This window comes from Ceratotherium simum, chromosome 26 (assembly GCF_057802395.1).
Source record: "Ceratotherium simum simum isolate JZ-2026a chromosome 26, ASM5780239v1, whole genome shotgun sequence".
Classification (NCBI taxonomy): domain Eukaryota; kingdom Metazoa; phylum Chordata; class Mammalia; order Perissodactyla; family Rhinocerotidae; genus Ceratotherium; species Ceratotherium simum.
The window spans coordinates 9,836,850-9,854,395 of NC_141925.1; the positions used below are offsets into that span (position 1 = coordinate 9,836,850).

A 17,546-nucleotide genomic window follows, 5' to 3' on the forward strand; every position below is an offset into this window, starting at 1 on the left:
TCCGGGCCTGCTGCCCGCCTTCCGGATGGGCTCCGCTCCACTGCCCTCCGGCTGGTGGCTGCCTTTCCTGGCATCACCCGGGATTCCCTGGGCTCAGACACACGTGCTTTAAAGCCCTCCAGCAACCGCGCACCGCTGCGCCTGGCCGAGCATCCTCCCGCCTGGGGAGGGCCCGGTGTCCGCACTCCTGATCCGAGGAGGCCTGGGCCACAAGCGTTGGCTTCAGACTAGCTTTCCAGAGCCAGGCACAGCAGGAGGGATCCCGAGGGCTCATCCTGGTTCCCCTCCAGCAGAGAGAGGAGAAATCCAAAAGCAGAAAGGGAGTGGGGGTGGGGACTTACAGGAAGGGGGTGAAAAGCACAAACTTCCAGTTATGAGATGAGTAAGTCCTAGGGATGTAACGTACAGCGTGATGACTGTAGGTACCACTGCTGGATGATACATAGGAAAGCTGTTAAGAGGAAATCCCGAGTTCTCATCAAAGAGAAAAGGAGAAAGAGAAGCTAGGAAGGCTGCAGGATGGAGGGAAGAGTAAGACTCCTGCCTCCTGGGTGAGAAGCCTGTCCCCACCATCGCCACTAACAACAACAACGTGCAATAATAATAATAGCAACAATAGCAACAACAGTACCACCACTGGCTACTTAGTACGGCCCTCTACTAAGCGCCAGGCCCTGTTCTAGGCCCTTCACAGGCACCATCTCACGTGACCTTCACACTCCCTGCGAGGAGCACCGTCATTATCCCCACTTGACAGATAAGGAAAGTGACACTCAGAGCATATAAGTCAGGTTCCAGCGGCCTCCCAGCTACTAAAAGGCAGAGCGGAGACTTGAACCCAGGCCGTCCAGCTCCTAGACCCACACTCTTAACCAGCGTCCTACGCTAAAAGGTATAAAAAGAAAGCAAGCCCTGATTTGTAGCGTCCGCCAATTTCCACGGTGTCAACACTCCCACCGTGGCCCATTCCAAGGGCCCACGTGCTCTCACCGAGCACAGAGCTGGGAGGAGCCGTGCAGAGGCACGTCACCGGCTGTATTTCCCCCACACGGCGACAGCAGACGCAATAACCTCATGTGCAGAGATAACAGTAAAGTGTAATAAAATGACGAGGTAGTGACGATTTTGATTATTCATCCCCTTTGCTTCTAATATGATTCGTTTTAACTGTAAGATGGTATAACTTAATCTTTAGTAATGTCTGTGTTTAACCACCAGCCTGCAGGATTCCTGGAAATCTAACCATCAGCTCTTCAGAGCCCGCACGAGCCAGCTCTGCCGCACCACTGTCTACACTGTCTCTAAAACACTTGGCCGTGCACAGTCGGCGTTTAATAAATGCCTGCAAGTTGCGCTCCCTGTTCTTAGAATACTGGATGGTGGTCATGAGCCGGGTCCCCTCCCAGGCGCCCTCCCCGGCAGCCTGGGAGTCTACCCAGACGGGTCACCTGCTCCTCGCCCAGCCTTCTCCTTCACTTGAGTGACACCCTTGGCCACCCCAGCCACTGCCCCCATGTTGAAACTCTGGGCCTCTCTGGGGAGGGTCAGGCTGGGGAATTTGCTTTCTGTTGAGCACTGAGTCCTGGTTTTGTTTCCAGACTGGAAACCAATCTTGTCCCCCACCCACCAGCAATGGGGAGGGTGGAGGTGTTCCCAGCTGAAGCCCACGAGGCCGGTCCCCCCGGCAACCAGGCAGGCCCTCAGCCCTCCGGGGGCCCAGGAGCTGCGGGATGTGCACTGGGGCATCCCTGAAAAGCTCTTTTCAGGAACACAGTCCTCAGCAGTTCTCCCCAGCCCAGGGGACCTCCCGGTGGGAACAATTTACTTCCTTTTTCATGCTACAAATACAGGACAGGCGCCCTGCGCCCTCCGGGGCCAGCACAGCCAGTCTCCAGGACGGGAGACAGGCCCGCAGCACGCCTTGCCCCAAGCCGCCTCTGCCAGGGGAAACGCCCAGTCAGGGGGTCAGAGGGTGCTCTAGGGGCCAGATGAGAGGACACAGGCCTGTCCTGTGGCTTCCCAGCATTTCATGAGGTTTGGCAGCACAATGGTTAGAACACAGGCTGTAGAGCAGTTCCCAAGGGGGGCAACCATGCTCCCCGGGAGACATCTGACAGCATCTAGAAACACTTGTTGTCACAACCAGCGGTGGAGGTGATACTGACATCTAGTCGTAGAGGCAACGCACAGGACAGCCCCCACAATAAGGAATAATCTGGCCCAGGGTGGGAAGTCTTCAGTGCTGAGGCCTGGATATGGCTAGAGATTTCCTGAGAGATCTCTGGGACAGGGCAGGTTCAGAAGGTTAGACTGGGGCCTAACAGGACTGTTTGCCCACAGACAGCAGATGAGAAAAAGGCCTCCTCTTTGCTCGCATCCAACCTGCACTGGGACACAAGGCTTGGAACACACCAGCTAGATTTCTTCCCCTTCTTTGCTTTTGTAAGCAAGCACAGTTGGGCAGTGCACGACCTGCCCAACTGTACACAGCAGCCCTGATATTTAACATCTGGGAGAATGGGCCATAAAGGATCTGGGCAGGAAGAGAAGGGTGTCCCAGGGACCCAGGCCCAGGGCAGACTCTAGCCTGGAGCTGGAGAAGCCACTTACCTCAAAGCTCGTGGTCTGAGCCAGGCACAGCTTCCTCACAGATGCGGCCACTGTGGCCACCGTAGCCCGGAGCAACGTCTCCTCCCATTCGTACAACAGGCTGGTGGGGGTTAATTCTCCACCGTCTGGATCTGAGATGGGAAGCGCTGGACGGGAATGATCGCATGGGGGAACACCAGAGTGAGCCAGAAGGAGCGGCCCCCACATCCCGCCAATGCTTCCTTCTGCATGTTTCAGGGAACGGGTGAGGGGCCATGCACGAGGAAAATCATGGCAGCTGCTGCTCACAGCAAGAGATGGGAAACAACCCATGTGCCCATCAATGGGGGATGGTCCAATACACTGTGAGGCGTTTTACTGCCCCATCTCCCCAAACCACCCCTCCCTTAGCCTCAACACTCCTTAGCAAAGGGCTGTGCCTTCCAGATGCTGTCCAATGTGGTCTGGCTGCCCCCAGGTCAGGGCACTCAACCCACGTCTGTCTGTCTCCACACACGTGCACACATTTATCCATCTGCTCCTCAGACCTCTCGTTAGCCCCGGGGCACCTGGGACATACGGGGCCCTCTCCTGACTCAGGGCCTTTGCACACCCTGTTTTCCCCCTGGATGCTCTTTCCCACATTTTCCCACAGCCGGCCATTCTCGCCCTTCAGCAAAAACGTCACTTCCCCAGAGAGGCCCTCTTGACTCTCCCATCACTTGCCGCCACGTGGCTGCTTAATTTCATTCCTACCACGTATCAACATCTCAAACCACCTGGTCCACGTTTCCACCTGGGGGTGGTTTCTCTCCCCTACGAGGGTGTCAGCCTCAGGGGAACAGGGATCGAATTTGCTGTGGTCACAGCTCTAGCCCCAGGGCCTGGGCAGGGCCTGGGACACAACAGGTGCCCAGACAAACGTCTGCAATTGCTATGAACAGGAGCTCACGACTGGACACCCGCCAAAGATCTTCAGATCCGGGAAGAATCCTCCCACAAAAGCTGGGAACCAAGCGAGTCCATCCCCCCAGACGACAGCCCAGCAAGAAAGGACTAGAGCAAGCCAGAGCGATCGGAATTTAAAGGAAGAATAAGACTCATTTCTGAGTGTGTCTCTGGGAAATCCAGACTCTATATATAGAGAATAGGGACAGGGGACGTGGACCAGAGTTTACAGATGCCACACGCCAGGCCCTGTGCTGAAGGCTTTAACCGTTTCCTCTAACCCTCCCCGTAACCTCTGGGGTAAGGGTCGGTATGCTCCTATATTTACAGCTAGGGAAACCGAGGCACAGAGAGACGCCAGTGGCCCAAGTTGCACCCCACATAGTCAGGTTGAAACCCAGTTCCTCTTGGGACTGAGAGAAAACACGGAAAGCTCATCCATACAATGGAAGATTGTTTGGCAATAAAAAGAAGGAAGCTCTGACACCTGCGACAACATGGAGGAACCCTGAGAACATGACACTCAGTGAAAGAAGCCAGATGTAAAGGCCACAGACTGTATGACGCTATTTCCGTAAAGCGTCCAGAATGGCCACATCCAGAGAGGCAGAAGGTAGACAGTGGTTGCCTAGGGCTGGGAGGGGGAGGACTGGAGGCGATGGCTGACGGGTGCAAGGTTTCTTTCTGGGATGACGGAAATGTTCTAAAGTTGGTTGCGGCAATAGAGGTACAACTCTGAATATACTAGAAGCCATCGAACTGTTCTCTTTACATGGGTGAATTGTATGGGATGTGAATTATATTTCAATAAAGCTGTTAAAAAAAGATGACAAGTTCATTCAACTCAAGGGGGAGCCACCAGGTCCTGACAACACTAGCTGTCCGGTCACTGCTGGTGTCTGTGCCCGAGCAGGGTTGGGGGCAGCACCTCAGCCGTGTTCCACGGAGCCAGAGGGGAGCTGGGAAGCCACAGGGCTTCAGGCCCCATCTGCTGGGCCGTCCTCAGGTGGTGTAGTGAGTCTGTGCTCCGAGGCAAACACCATCACCAGCCGGGGCTGTAGGACAGACCCAGGGTTCAAGTCGCAGCTCTGCCTCTCACTAGCTGTGTGACCTCAGACAAGTCATTTTACCTCCTGGAGCCACAGTTTCCATATTTGAAAAATGTAACTAATAATAGTACCTTCCTAACGGGGTTATGCTGAGAACTACGTTCACTATCCACAGACAGCGCTCAGCGCAGCTCCTGGCCACAGTAAATCCTTCCCAAATGTCAGCAATAAGAATTAACCATTCTGACTTCATTATTCAGGGAACCAGCTGTTTTTTAATCATGAAAAAAGATCTCTTTCCCTCAGATGCACGCCTTGCTTGTTTCTTTCCAGCAAAACTGTCGGAGGAAGCCAAGCTCCGGGGAATGCTAGGCGTTGGCAGGAACTTTCCAGAAAATCTGGAAACCTGAGTCAGCACATCCCCAAAATGGTCAGGCTGAGAGGTCATCAGATGTAAGACGAAGTGTCCCACAAAAGCTGGTAACCAGAAGATTCCCTCTCCACTGAGGACAAGCCAGGGAGAAGGACAAGATCAAGCTTGAGCCATCTAAGCCAACAGAAACTTCTGGAGAAAGTTCTAGAAAAGAGGCTGCCTCTCCTGACAATGGCCATTTTCAGAAAAGGTTCAAGGGTGTGCAGACAGGATCAGAGCGATGGAGCCTAGGCCTGCCTGAGGCTCCTCTAAGGGTCCCCACCCCCACGCCCGGTCACCTGTGACGGCCGGATCTGGGGGCATCTCCTGCAGCAGAGTCAGCCAGGAAAGTATCCTCATCTCCACGGCACTCGCCTTCTCGGAGAGGGGCCCCACGGCGTGCAGCTCCGTGCAGGAGGCCTCCCTCAGCACGCCGGCCTGGAAACTCTGGAGGCAGGTCAGGCGGGAGGCCAGGCCGGGCTGCTGGACCAAAGCGGGAAGAGGCCGAGGCTCACGCCAGGCTTGGCTGTGACGGACCCCAGCTGGGGCCCCTGAAACCAGCAGTGAGGGCCAAGGCTGCGGGGAGAGGGGGACTGGGGGCTACATCAGAGCTTCAGGACCCCTCCCCACCTGGACTGTAGCAACCGCAGCCCAGACAAAGGCTGATGGAGGTGAGAAGGACAAGGAAAGCAAGCAAGTCCGGCCAACAGTGACCCCAAGGAGAGCAAGGAAACCTCAGTTTGAAAGTGAAACACACCAGAGTCAGCCCAGCTGGGCATCAGCCTCTGGATGTGAAGACTGTGACAGTGTTAACGCTAACGATGCTCATCTCCTTATACAGACACAACTGTTTACCAAACACTGTCATCCTCAGGGAGCCGTGCAGGGGAGGGGAGGGGAGTGTGGAGATGGGAGGGAGGAGGGGAGAGAGGGGAGAGGGGAGGGGAGGGGAGAAAGAGGAGGGGGAGAGGGGAGGGAGGGGAGAGAGGTGAGTGTGGAGATGGGAGGGGGAGGGGAGAGAGGGAGGGGGAGAAAGAGAAGGGGGAGAGGGGAGAGGAGAGAGGAGGGGAGAGAGGGAGTGTGGAGATGGGAGGGGAGGGGAGAGAGGGAGGGGGGGAGAAAGAGAAGGGGAGAGGGGAGGGGAGAGAGGGAGTGTGGAGATGGGAGGGGAGGGGAGAGAGGGAGGGGGGAGAAAGAGAAGGGGAGAGGGAGGGGAGAGAGGGAGTGTGGAGATGGGAGGGGAGGGAGAGAGGGGAGGGGGAGAAAGAGAAGGGGAGAGGGGAGAGGAGAGAGGGAGGGGAGAGAGGGAGTGTGGAGATGGGAGGGGGAGGGGAGAGAGGGGAGGGGGAGGGGAGGGGAGAAAGAGAAGGGGAGAGGGGAGAGGAGAGAGGGGAGGGGAGAGAGGTGAGTGTGGAGATGGGAGGGGAGGGGAGGGGAGAAAGAGGAGGGGAGAGGGAGGGGAGGGAGAGAGGGAGTGTGGAGATGGGAGGGGAGGGGAGAGAGGGAGTGTGGAGATGGGAGGGGGAGGGGAGGGGAGGGGAGAAAGAGGAGGGGAGAGGGGAGGGAGGGGAGAGAGGTGAGTGTGGAGATGGGAGGGGAGGGAGAGAGGGGAGGGGAGGGGGAGGGGGAGAGGGGAGGGGAGAGAGGGGAGGGGAGAAGGGAGAGACGGGAGGGCAGGGCACTTACCGCCGCCAGGGGCAGCGCCTGCGAGCGCAGCGCGGAGCGCGCCCTGCGCAGGGAGCACCGCGCCGGGTCCTTGGTCTTGAGCAGCCTGGCGCCGCGCTGCTGGTACGTGGTGGGACACCTGCCCAGAACGTCCACCTGGGCGAGCGAGCAGGACCCGGTCAGCCCCCTGCGCCCCCCGCCCCCCGCCCACTCCAGGCTCTGGTCTCACCTCGTCTAGGGTCTGGGGGTCGGCGGCGCCGGGGTGACCCTGCACGAGGCTCAGCACCGCGCGCTTCACGTTCAGCGCCCAGCGCGGCTCGGCGCGGTGGGGACACAGGCGGACCACGCGCCCGGCGCGCAGGACGAAGCGGAGCGGGACGCGGCCCAGGGCGGCGCTGCGGGTGGGTGGGCGTCAGGCGCGGCCCCTCCAAGGCCCCAGGCCACCTCTTCACTGCTGGGGCCACAGCATCCCTGCCCCTCCTACAGATCAGCCCCCATAGAAAGCACCCAGGGTACGGCCACGTCCCTCTATACGGCCTTGCTTCCCTCCTCAGCCGGGCTCTCCAGCAACTTCTGAATTAAACAACAAAACGGCAGCCAACTGTTTGCTCAAAGCTGCCCCCAGCCTTGTCACCTCTTGGACAAAATGTACATATGTGTGAGCCCAGCGTGAAATCATGAAAAGCTGAGCCTCCAAGGGCTTCCTGTGTTCCAAAGCTTCTCATTCTCTCAGCCCACCAGAGAGGTACTTAGCATCCCCCCACCCACATCACAGAGGAGGAAAGCGAGGCTCAAAGCAATAGAGTGACTTGCACAGGGCTGCAGCTGGGATTCGACCCCAGGCAGGCTGGCTCCAGCATCATCACAGGTCTCTGAAACCTCGAGCTGGAAGTGACTTGAGACTCTATCATTGTGCAGACAAGGACGCAAGGCCCAGAGAGGGGGAGCCGCTGGTGGGGATCACACAGGGGATCACACAGCAAGTCGGGGAGGAGCTGGGACCAGAATTCAGCCCAATGCTCCTTCTGCCTCGCCTCACCCAGCAGAAAGGAGCTGTGTCTGCTAGCTAGGTGAAGGGCTGGGGGCCGGGGGTGGGGTAGGGGTGGGGGGGCTGCCAAGGCCCCAACAACCCCGCCCCGGCAGGCAGCAAAGCAGAACCTTGAGAGACAGAAGCGTCCCTACTTGTACCTCCCCAGGAGGTCACGGCCCCCTCCCCAGCTCCAACTGGAGTCTGGGGCCTTCTGGAGGCAGCCCCTGGGTCTCAGGCCTGAGGCTAAGAGAAATGCTGACGGTGCCCGCCCCTTCCAGAATAGCAAATGTCAGTCTGGCCTCAAGGAGCTGGCAGCCCCCAGCCCACTGACTTAGCATTTCTGATGAGGAGCTCAGTGACAATAGCCCCGGCTGTCCCCATGGCGGAGACCACCGCAAGCCTTTCAGCCGGGATCCATCTGCCCCTCGGCAGCATCGCCCGTCCCTGTATCCTTGCACAAAGGCTTTATCTTGTGACAAATGAATTTGCAATAAAAAAGGAAGAGGAATCTGCGGAGGTGGGCCCGTCTTCAGGCTGGTGGCTGGACAGAGCTTTGAGGCCGCTGAGGCCACTGTCAGAGCATCCTGGGAAACTGGCCAGGGGGAGAATTCCAGGCTGGCTCACAAAAGGGGGGCTTAGCTTGGGAAGGGAGAGGCCATGAGTCTCCAGGAAAACCCCCATCCTGGGGGGGTGGGGGGGTAGAGGGTGGGGGTGGTGGGAGCGGCAGGCCTCAATGGGTGCCCAGTGTCTTCCAGAATGTTCTCAAGGATGAGCCCAGAGGGTGCTTCGCAGATAAAATCTGGACATGCTGGGGGTGACAGGCAGGGAACTATGGGGGTGAGTTCCTTCCAACAGGTAAAGGAAGGCCACTTGAGGCCATTTGGAGTCTCTCAAGGCTCCAGCTCTTGTCTGAGTGCTTAACGAGGTCAAGACATAGAGATGGAACCCTCTCTGAACTTCAGTCCAAAACGGCATCTCGCTGCTGCACCCTAATTGGGTTCTTCCAATCTAACTGGGTACACCCAGCACCCGGCAGCCGTCAGAAGAGGGGACAGGGCTCACACGTCCAGCCCCGTCAGGGGCAAGGCCAGACCGAGGCCAGGCGTCTTACCTCAGACTCGCTGACTCCTTCAGAACTGCCACCTTGGACCCCAGGATGGACGTCACCTGGAAGTCCTGGAGCTGCAGCAGACAGCACTGCAGTTGGTGACCCCTCCTGGGACATCCCGAGCTCCCCAGCACCCCCACTGGCGGGGCCCAGTGTGATGCCCTGCCCCGTGCGGGGGTCCAGGCAGAGAGATCCCTCCCTCCAGCTGAAGGTTCTAGTTCCTGGACGGTGGATGCCCAGAGCCTCCAGGGGTGATAACTCAAACAGCCAGGCACCTGCTGCTCCCTGCTAAGTGCTCTGGAAGTCTCGTGAGCTTCTCGTTTTGCCCAAAAAGGCCCTGGAAGTTTGGGTGAGAGATTCATGTGACTATACAGTATAAACAAAAATGTTAGGCTTGCAAAGCAAGTGAGAAGGCTTTGCCCATCGTGAATAAAACACTTGGATGCCCCAAGATCACCATGGTTGCATGTGTGTGTGTGCATGCACACTGTGTGTGTGCATTTACTGCAAAAGAAGATGGAGTTTCTAAAGATAAAAAAATCACCCCTAAAACCTGCTTCCCTAACACGACCAATTTCACTTTTTTTGTGTGTATGTGAGGAAGATTGTCCCTGAGCTAACATCTGTTGCCAACCCTCCTCTTTTTGCTGAGGAAGACTGGCCCTGGGCTAACATCCGTGCCCATCTTCCTCTACTTTATATGAGACGCCGCCACAGCATGGCCTGAGGAGCGGTATGTAGTTCTGCGCCCGGGACCCAAACCTGCGAACCCCGGGCTGCTGAAGCAGAGCGCGCAAACTTAACTGCTATGCCACCGGGCCGGCACCTCACTTTTTTTTAATAGACTATTTTTAGAGCAGTTTTAGGTTCGTGGCAATATTGCGGGGAAGGTACAGAGATTTCCCACGTACCCCCGCTCCCACACAGGCACAGCCTCCCCGTCTTCCACTTGCCCCACCACAGCGGTGCATTCGTTACAATCGATGAACCTACGCTGACACATCATCACCACCCAGAGTCCGAGGTTTAGATCAGGGTTCACTCCTGGTGTGGTGCCTTCTGTGGCTTTGGACAAATGTGTGATGACATGTGTCCCACATTATAGTCTCCTACGGAATGGTTTCACTGCCCTATGATTTCACTTTTTCAAAGTAACTAATCCTCATTCAGTTTGTCTAAAACCCAATTCCTCTGCCTCCTCAAAACCAGCCCCCTCCCCTAACGAAGGGTCTGCCATCTGCCCAGTCACCCAGGCTTGAAATCTTGGGGTGAAGTACAGTTCCACTTGGCACTGAGATGTTCTCCTGGACAATAATGACGCCCTCAGCCATGGTAACAAGACCACTTATTGTCTGACCACTTGCTTGACAGCGTTTCATTATAACTGTATTCCATATGTTCAAAGAGTTAACTAGAGACATGGAAGATATTTTAAAAACCCACTGAACTGTATACTTAAAAATGGCTAAAAGGGTACAGTTTACATTTATGTGTTTTTTACCATAATTAAAAAATAAAAAATATTTAAAAAAAAAAAACAAAAAAAAGAATGAAGTTCCGACACATGCTACAATGTGGATGAACCTTGGAGACATTATACTAAGAGAAAGAAGCCGGATACGGAGGTCACAAATTGATAGTGACACGTGATGGCACGTATATCAAGCGTCTAGAATAGGCAAAGTTTGAGACAGAAAGTAGAATAGAGGTACCAGGGGCCTCTTTCTAGATCTTTCTAGAAGATAGAATAGGGGAATAGAGGGATGGGAAGCTAGTGTTGAATGGGTACAGTGCTTCTGTTTAGGATGCTGAAAAGTTCTGGAGATGGATAGTGGTGATGGTTCCACAACATTATGAATGTAGTTATTGCCAGTGAATTGTACCCTTGAAATGGTTAAAATGGTAAATTTTCTGTTACGCATATTTTACCACAATAAAAAAAATTCAAAAAATAAAAAGAAGCCAGAACACAAAAGAGAACATCCTGCATAATTCCATTAAAGAGAAGTTCAAAGATGGACAAAACTAATCTATTGAGCTAGAAATCAGGAGGCTATTCCAGAAAAGTCACCAGAAGAGAGGAGGGAGGTTATAGGGTTATGTTTTGATTCTTGGTCTGGTGTTGGCTATACAGGAGTGTTCAGTTCGTTAAAATTCATTGTTCTGAATACTTATTTTCACACAAAAATATATTTAATTGATTGCCTCCCATGTGGCTGTAAAATTCCCATTTTCAAAGACAATGTTCAAAATAAGCCAGTTCTTTCTAGCCTTGCCATCATTTGACATTATCAATTTTTTTAAAATGCTAAAAACAGAGCAAATGAATGAATAAAACTGCAGCAGTACATAATTAGCTTTGTGAAAACCAGTCCTGCGGAAAAAACAACTGCTAGTGTTTTGATGGACGTGAAAGGATGGCAAAGACTCTAATAAAATGGCAGCTCTGACCAGAACAGACATTTTGGGTAGTTTAAGAATTCAGAGGCAGCTCACAGCCACCCCATAAAAGACCCCATCCTGCGGTCTATGTGAAAACATAACAGTTTTGAGAAACTCTTGTCAGCAAGCGCTCCGGCCAGTTCAAAAATGCTCCTCAAGTATGAGATAAGACTTCAGTGGAAAGTAAAGAGGCCATATATGCAGGGCGGGAGGGTTTGTTCAGGAAACACGTGCTAGTCATCAGAAAGAGAACAGAGAAGAATGGGAAGGCGCTTCCACTGGCAAGGACGTGCGGGAGCTTCAGGGAAATCTTGACAAAAAGAAACCCACAACCACCAAATGAGTCTAGCTCATAATTCTGCCTTGACCGAACCCAGGACTACCACCACCACTCCACCTTACCATTCACCTTTAACCTGAGCCTGTGGGCCCAGGCACTGCAAGGCCAGCGTCCAATACAGAGGAGCTCAGGGCAGGCCTGGAGGCCCCAGCCAGGCCTTGGGTTTCCACCCTAGTCTGTTCCTCTGTCTACAAGGCCTTGACTTGGTTTGACTTTGCTTACCCCTGGGAACTGCAGGTTCCCCAGCTGTCACCCTCAGTCCTCCCAAGAACAGCCTGTCCCCATCCTGTGGCTCTCCTTGCTCCAAGGAATGCCCTTTTCCTTTCCTGAACCCCTGCGACTCCCCCACTGGGCCCACCATGGCACCTCCTACAACCAAAATGGTGCCACGTTCCCATGTTACTCTCCAGAGCCCTCACTTGCTGAATTTGAGATTCCTCAGAAAGCTCCTGTCCATTTATTAGACAAATTGGAAATTTAAGGGGCTGTGGCGTCCCCTTGGCCCTCCCCAGTGTCAGCGTGACCTCTTGGTTGCCCAAAGACACTCACCCGTAAGGCCATCTGGCATGGACCAAGCACATGGAGGGTGACCAAGCCTTGGAGGCCAAGGCCACTCCCCTCCAGTGGGGCCCCCTGCAGGCCGGTGCTGGTGTTGGTGGAAAAGCGATAGGTGTATCTGGTACCCACAGGGAGGTGGGGATCAGCCGACCCTGGAGGGCAGACAGAGGGCACAGTGTCACCTTGACAATCCGTCATCCTGAGACCCACTCCGCCTGGACTACTTGGGCATCCTGGCTCCCACCTCCTTCCCTCTATCTGGGCGGTTAGCTGCCTGCTCCCAGCTTGGGGGGCTGTGTACCCCTCTGAGAGTGAAGAAGAAAACAAAGATAATAATAAGTGCCTAATGAACGTTAGCCAGTGTTACCATGTGCAAGGCCCTCTTCTGGGAGCTTTACACACACCTGGGTTTCTCAGCCTCGGCACTATTCTGATTTGGGGCCACACAATGCTGTCATGGGGGCGTCCTGTGCGCTGCAGGATGTTTAGCAGCATCTCTGGCCTCTACGCCCGGGTGCCAGTAGCACAGCCCAGTTGTGACAAGCAAAATGTCTCCCAACACTGCAAAATGTCCCTGGGGGGGCACAGTCCCCCTGGTTGAGAACCACTGATCTACATTTACATGACTCATTTAAGCCTCATCACCGACTGTGAGGTGGGTACTCTTTTCCTCCATTTTACAGAGTTGGAAACTGAGGCTCAGAGAGGTGAACTAACTACCCAAGGTCACACAGCTGGGATCCAAACCTTGGCAGTCTGACTCCTCCCCTGCTGCCTTGGTGGATATCAAGTAGGGGCATGGGGTGGGTTGGGGAGGTCATCCTGATCTTTCTAGAAGATAGAGCTGTAAAGCTGGTGAGCCTCCGGCATTGGAGGGAGGGGGAGGGGGAGACGTTGCCCTGGGCAAGATCTGAGTTAGGGAGCAGAGAGGTCTGTGATTCTCTAATCTTCTCTTTAGACCAGGGGACCCATTGCAAAACACAATTAAAGTGTGAATTCTGACACCCCACCCTTCTCTGGGGCTAGTCATTGAATCAACAGATTCATGTCGATTTCATTGAGCTCAAACAAAATCACACCTCACATTCCCCAAATGCTTTTCTCTTTCCAAAGAATTTGTGCCAAGGTTCTCTCATCTACTCCACCCCAAGATGCAAATGGGATCACTTGGCTAAAAACTTATTCCACCTGGAGACCACAGGTATGAGAAAAAGCCCTGAGGCCTTGGGGCTGGGATGGCTTTACCCTGGGTGTGCCGTTCTCTTCTCTAAATGCTGGTGACCCGGTGACCTTTGCAGAGCTGGCCTTGCTCCTCCCCTCTGGCCTCTCTGGGAGTGTGGACAAGGCCCTCTGGGGTTGGTCCTAATCACATTCTGCATCACGCACCACCCTGTCCTGTCTCAGGCCCCTGGGTCACCAGAGGGTGATAAGGTGACTGGGAGACTCGCTCACCTGTGCACACCGTCATGCAGGAGGCCCCCTGTCCGGCTAACGAATCTGGAATTTCTGAAATCACAAATCAGATGGAACCAGGCAAGGCCAGAAGGAGGCGTGGGACAGCCCCACCCCAAGGGCCACTGACCTGCTCGTGAAAGAAGACGTTTAAAGGTCCACGGGGCCCAGGGGACAAGAAGAGATAATGGCAGCTCTCCTCTCTCTCATAGGGCCGGGAGTGACCTCCCCACCCTTCACCCAACCTGCTCTTCCCCATCTGCTGACCCAGAAGTCATTGGTGCTTCCACTCTTTTCCCTTATCATCACCTCCAAGTCCAATACGTCAGCAAGTTCTGCCAATTCCATCAACAGACGCAGGTCTGTCTCCCTCCCTCCATCCATCCCTTCCTCCCTCCATCTAGCCATCTATCCCTCCTTCCCTCCCTCCATCCATCCCTTCTCTTGCTTAGACGTCTGCAGTAGCCTCCTAACTATTCCCCCTGTGTCCACAATTCATCTTCCACAGCTAGAGTCATCTTTTAAAAACCTAAATCCAATCACATCACTCCCTTCTTAACAGCCCCTAAGTCTCCCTCCACCACGTGCACTCATAATAAAATCCCTACCATGAGAGCCGGCCTCTGCCTGCTCCCCCCCATCCCACCTCACTCTTGCCCTCCAGCCACCTGGGTCCTTCTTCTCCACCTCGAGGCCTCTGCACATGCTGTTCCCTTAACTCTTCCTCCTGCTCTCCACATCCCAGGCTCCTTCAGGTCTCAGTATAAATGCCTCTCCTAGTGGGGCCCTGTCCAGAGTAAGTCCCCCACCTGTCAGTCTCTATCTTAGCACCTTATCTATTCAAAACTCTTAAAATTTTTATGATTTGATTATTTGGGTTGTCTTATTTAACACTGTATCCCCCAGCTCCTGGAAAAGTACCTGGTCCTCAGTAGAGACTGAAATAAATGAATGGATGAATGAATACAACTGAATGAATGAATGAATGCAACTAACACTTATACAGCACTTACTATGAGTCCTGCACTGTTCCAAGCAATTTACATATTCAATCCTTCAATCTCCTGACAGTCCCCTGAGGGAAGTGCTATTATTGCTCCCATTTTACGGATAAAGGCACTGAGGCACAGAGACCTTAAGTGACTTGCCCAAGGGCACACAGCTAGTTAGTGGTGAAGCCAGGGTTTGAACCCCGGCATCCTGGCTCAAGACCACAGCCTTAACCACTACATTATCAATGAATACGTGAGTGAAGGAGTGAATCAATGAATGAATGGATGAACCAACAAAGGCAAGACCAAGAGGCTGCAGCCCTAAATGGTGGTATCTAGTGCTTCCCCTCATTTCCCCACCTTCTAAGCTGCAGAGGACAACCAGAGTAGGAACAGAATGCGCTGGGACCTCCTCAACCCTCACCCTAGGCCATGAGGACACTCTGCGGGGTCCCCAGACCCTCCTCCCTGGGAAGGGTCATCACCCCCTATCTGTCCCAACCCGGGGCCCCCCATCTCCCCCTACTGTCAACCCTCCTTTGTCCTTCCTTCCAGCCACGTGCCTGGATCATTCCTGGGCACCATCCGTGCCCTCCCGGAACGGCCTTACCGAGGAGCCTGTCTGTAGCCATTTTCATATAATGGCTTTTCAATAACACCATTTCTATCCTCAAAACGACCCCACTGTGCCTCACTGTAATCATTACACGTGCCAGCCTTTTTAATCCCTTGAAAAACAAAACACTCCCAAATGGGGGGAAAGTGCATTTTATACCATTTTGTTTGGACCCTTTGAAACAACAGAACGTGGTTGGATTTTTGGCAGAGTTTTTCCCTGAATATTTTGGGAATAACAAAATGCTCTTTGCATTAAAGTAGAATATCAATGGATAAAAACACATTTCAAAGACATTTAACCCAATCGATTTCTCTTCCAATTTTCCTTCAATTCTTTGACAACTTGGACTCTGGACCCCAAATTAAACATGTTTACACATAATCATTAAACTCCCAATTGTGCAGAGACCCTGCATTCTGCCTGTTTGCTGGACCGACAACCTCGACATCTGCTCTCCAGCCCAGCTGGGCCGGCGAGCAGTGAAGCCTGCACGAGCTCCCAGGAGCAAGCTGTGTTCTCAGAGCTGCCGCCTGAACTAAGCGTTGTTTCCTGTCTGTTTCTCAAGCACTTAAAAAAAGTACATCTAAATTTTTAATAAATTTTCATAAAAACAGAGACCATTCAATGATCCTACTAAATAGGAGGGGAAAACGTTGAGTGTTGGGAGGTAATAAATCTTTCCAGCACATCCTACTCATTTCTAGGGAGAGATCTGAAATGGACGACTGAAATTGATGTCATCTCTACAGCCTGGAAATGAAATCCAGTCTCATTTCAGCTTTCTCAGATGTCAGTTCTGATCCCTGTTCATTCATTTATCCAGCCAACACAGATTTAACGAGTACCTACTGTGTGCCAGGCAAACAGATGCTGAAGATACAGTGAATCAAACAGCCGTGGTCTGACCTGCACTGTCCAGAACAGTAGCCAGCAGCTAACCGTGGCTATCGAGCATCTGAAATGTGGCTGGCATTATGGAGAAATGTTTCATTTTATGCCATTTTAATTAATTTCAATTTAAATTAAAAACTGATACTCAAGTCAGTTATTGCAAAATTTTAAGGATGCTTGAAATAACTTAGGAAATGAAACTACTTTCTCAACTCTAATTTTTGGGAAGTCTAAATACAGAACAAGTATTTGCAATGAAAATTTAGCAACCAAATTGAAACATGCTCTAAGTATAATTACTACACTGGATTTCGAAGAACGGAAACTATATCTCGTTAATAATTTTTTATATTGATTACGTTTTCTAATAATATTTTAGATATATTGGGTTAAGTACAATATGTTATTAAAATTAATTTCACCTGCTTTTTTTTACATATTTAAAATGTGGCTACTAAAAAATTTAAAATTACATATTGGCTTGCATTATATTTTTATTGGATAGCACTGCCCTAGACCCGCCTGCAGTAAATAGACAAAAAATAAAAGTTCTTTTCACGGCGTTACCCTGCGTCAGAGAGCTGTTCAGCATCTTCAAGCACACCACCTGGTACCCTTGCAGACCAGCTAAGCACCCCTGGAAGGGACGGAAGATGGGAGCGAGAGATGAGGGATCCTCCTTTTCCGCATGAAAGGCAAAACCAAGGGAGGCAGCAGAGGGCCAGGTAACCAGACATCTGGTACAGAAACGCTGTCCCAGGTGCATCTGGGCTGCCACGCCTTCACCCCAGGCAGAACCAGGACCGCAAGAGCCTTACTTACTCCCCGAAGTCGCTGCCGCCGGTGCCCAGAGCAGGACCAGGCCCAGGAGCGCCATGGGCGCCAGCATCACCGCTGGCCCGAGGGAGCCCCACACCACCAGCCTCTCTCCCCTCAGCGGCTCAGAGCGCCCCGATAGGAATCTTCTTTCCCAGCTTCAGTCCCTAGATGGGATGGAAGGGGGAAGGGAGGAGGGGGCTTCCAGGGCAAAGACCCAGCCAATCAGAAACCTCCAATAAAGTTCTCAGCACCCCACCCAGGAGGAAGGGAGGGGGCTTCTGACCAATGACGGGGAAAATCCCTTTTCAGTCTAGGGAAAAAAGGGTTTGCCTTTTCCAGCCTTGTAAATGGAGCTTTCAGGACAGAAGGCAACATAGCCACGGGCTGATGTTTTTTTAAATTGCGGTCTAATATATATAACATAAAATCTACTGTTTTAACCATTTAAGGCGTACAATCCGGCCAGTGGCATTGATTATATCCGCAACATTGCGCAACCGTCACCGCTTCCAGTTCTGAGGTCTGTCTTTCCCGCTGCTCAGGGCGGGCAGAGCCAATGGGAGGGCCGGCTCCGCCAGGCCTGGGAGACGGCTCTCGTGGAACGCGGGACAGCTGCAGGGTTTTTCCATGCT

The 17,546-nt window shown here is 53.1% G+C and overlaps 1 protein-coding gene across 1 annotated transcript in view; it reads right to left on the reverse strand.

Annotated features, from left to right (window-relative positions):
• The window catches only part of APOLTP (apolipoprotein lipid transfer particle homolog), a 136,373-nt gene extending 119,401 nt beyond the window's left edge, over positions 1–16,972 (reverse strand). The window contains exons 1-9 of the mRNA XM_087417807.1: positions 16,918–16,972; positions 13,594–13,647; positions 12,133–12,293; positions 8,805–8,875; positions 6,893–7,058; positions 6,685–6,819; positions 5,305–5,478; positions 3,831–3,852; positions 2,611–2,735 (exon numbers count right to left, since the gene is read on the reverse strand). Coding sequence (XP_087273933.1) covers positions 2,611–2,735; positions 3,831–3,852; positions 5,305–5,478; positions 6,685–6,819; positions 6,893–7,058; positions 8,805–8,875; positions 12,133–12,293; positions 13,594–13,647; positions 16,918–16,972 — 963 coding nt within the window. The remainder of the gene's footprint in view (positions 1–2,610; positions 2,736–3,830; positions 3,853–5,304; positions 5,479–6,684; positions 6,820–6,892; positions 7,059–8,804; positions 8,876–12,132; positions 12,294–13,593; positions 13,648–16,917) is intronic.
• Positions 16,973–17,546: the final 574 nt, after the last annotated feature.